Below are 226 nucleotides of genomic sequence, written 5' to 3'. Positions count from 1 at the left end.
AAAAAACTTTTATTTCCAACTCTAAATCTTATTTAACAATACTGACCTTTCCAAGAGGAGGATGAACATCAAAGAAAAACGTTCTGTTGATGTACCAACTTCCGAACTTCCCAAAGTGAGTTTCATCCCAACTGAAACGAAGAGGACACAATCTATATAGTAATCATTCACATTAAACATGATGTACTGGATGTGGAAAGTTTATGTTAAAAAAAGATTGATAGAC

The 226-nt window shown here is 32.7% G+C and overlaps 1 protein-coding gene across 2 annotated transcripts in view; it reads right to left on the bottom strand.

Moving 5' to 3' along the window:
• The window catches only part of LOC119586283 (protein O-mannosyl-transferase 2-like), a gene marked incomplete in the record, with an annotated part of 13,418 nt that overhangs the window by 9,468 nt on the left and 3,724 nt on the right, over window positions 1-226 (bottom strand). For both annotated transcript variants that reach the window (XM_037934989.1, XM_037934988.1), the window contains 1 exon segment: window positions 47-131. In XM_037934989.1, coding sequence (XP_037790917.1) covers window positions 47-131 — 85 coding nt within the window.

Source organism: Penaeus monodon, chromosome 21 (genome assembly GCF_015228065.2).
Source record: "Penaeus monodon isolate SGIC_2016 chromosome 21, NSTDA_Pmon_1, whole genome shotgun sequence".
In the NCBI taxonomy this organism is placed as follows: Eukaryota; Metazoa; Arthropoda; class Malacostraca; order Decapoda; family Penaeidae; genus Penaeus; species Penaeus monodon.
This window is presented reverse-complemented; position numbering and strand designations above follow the sequence as displayed.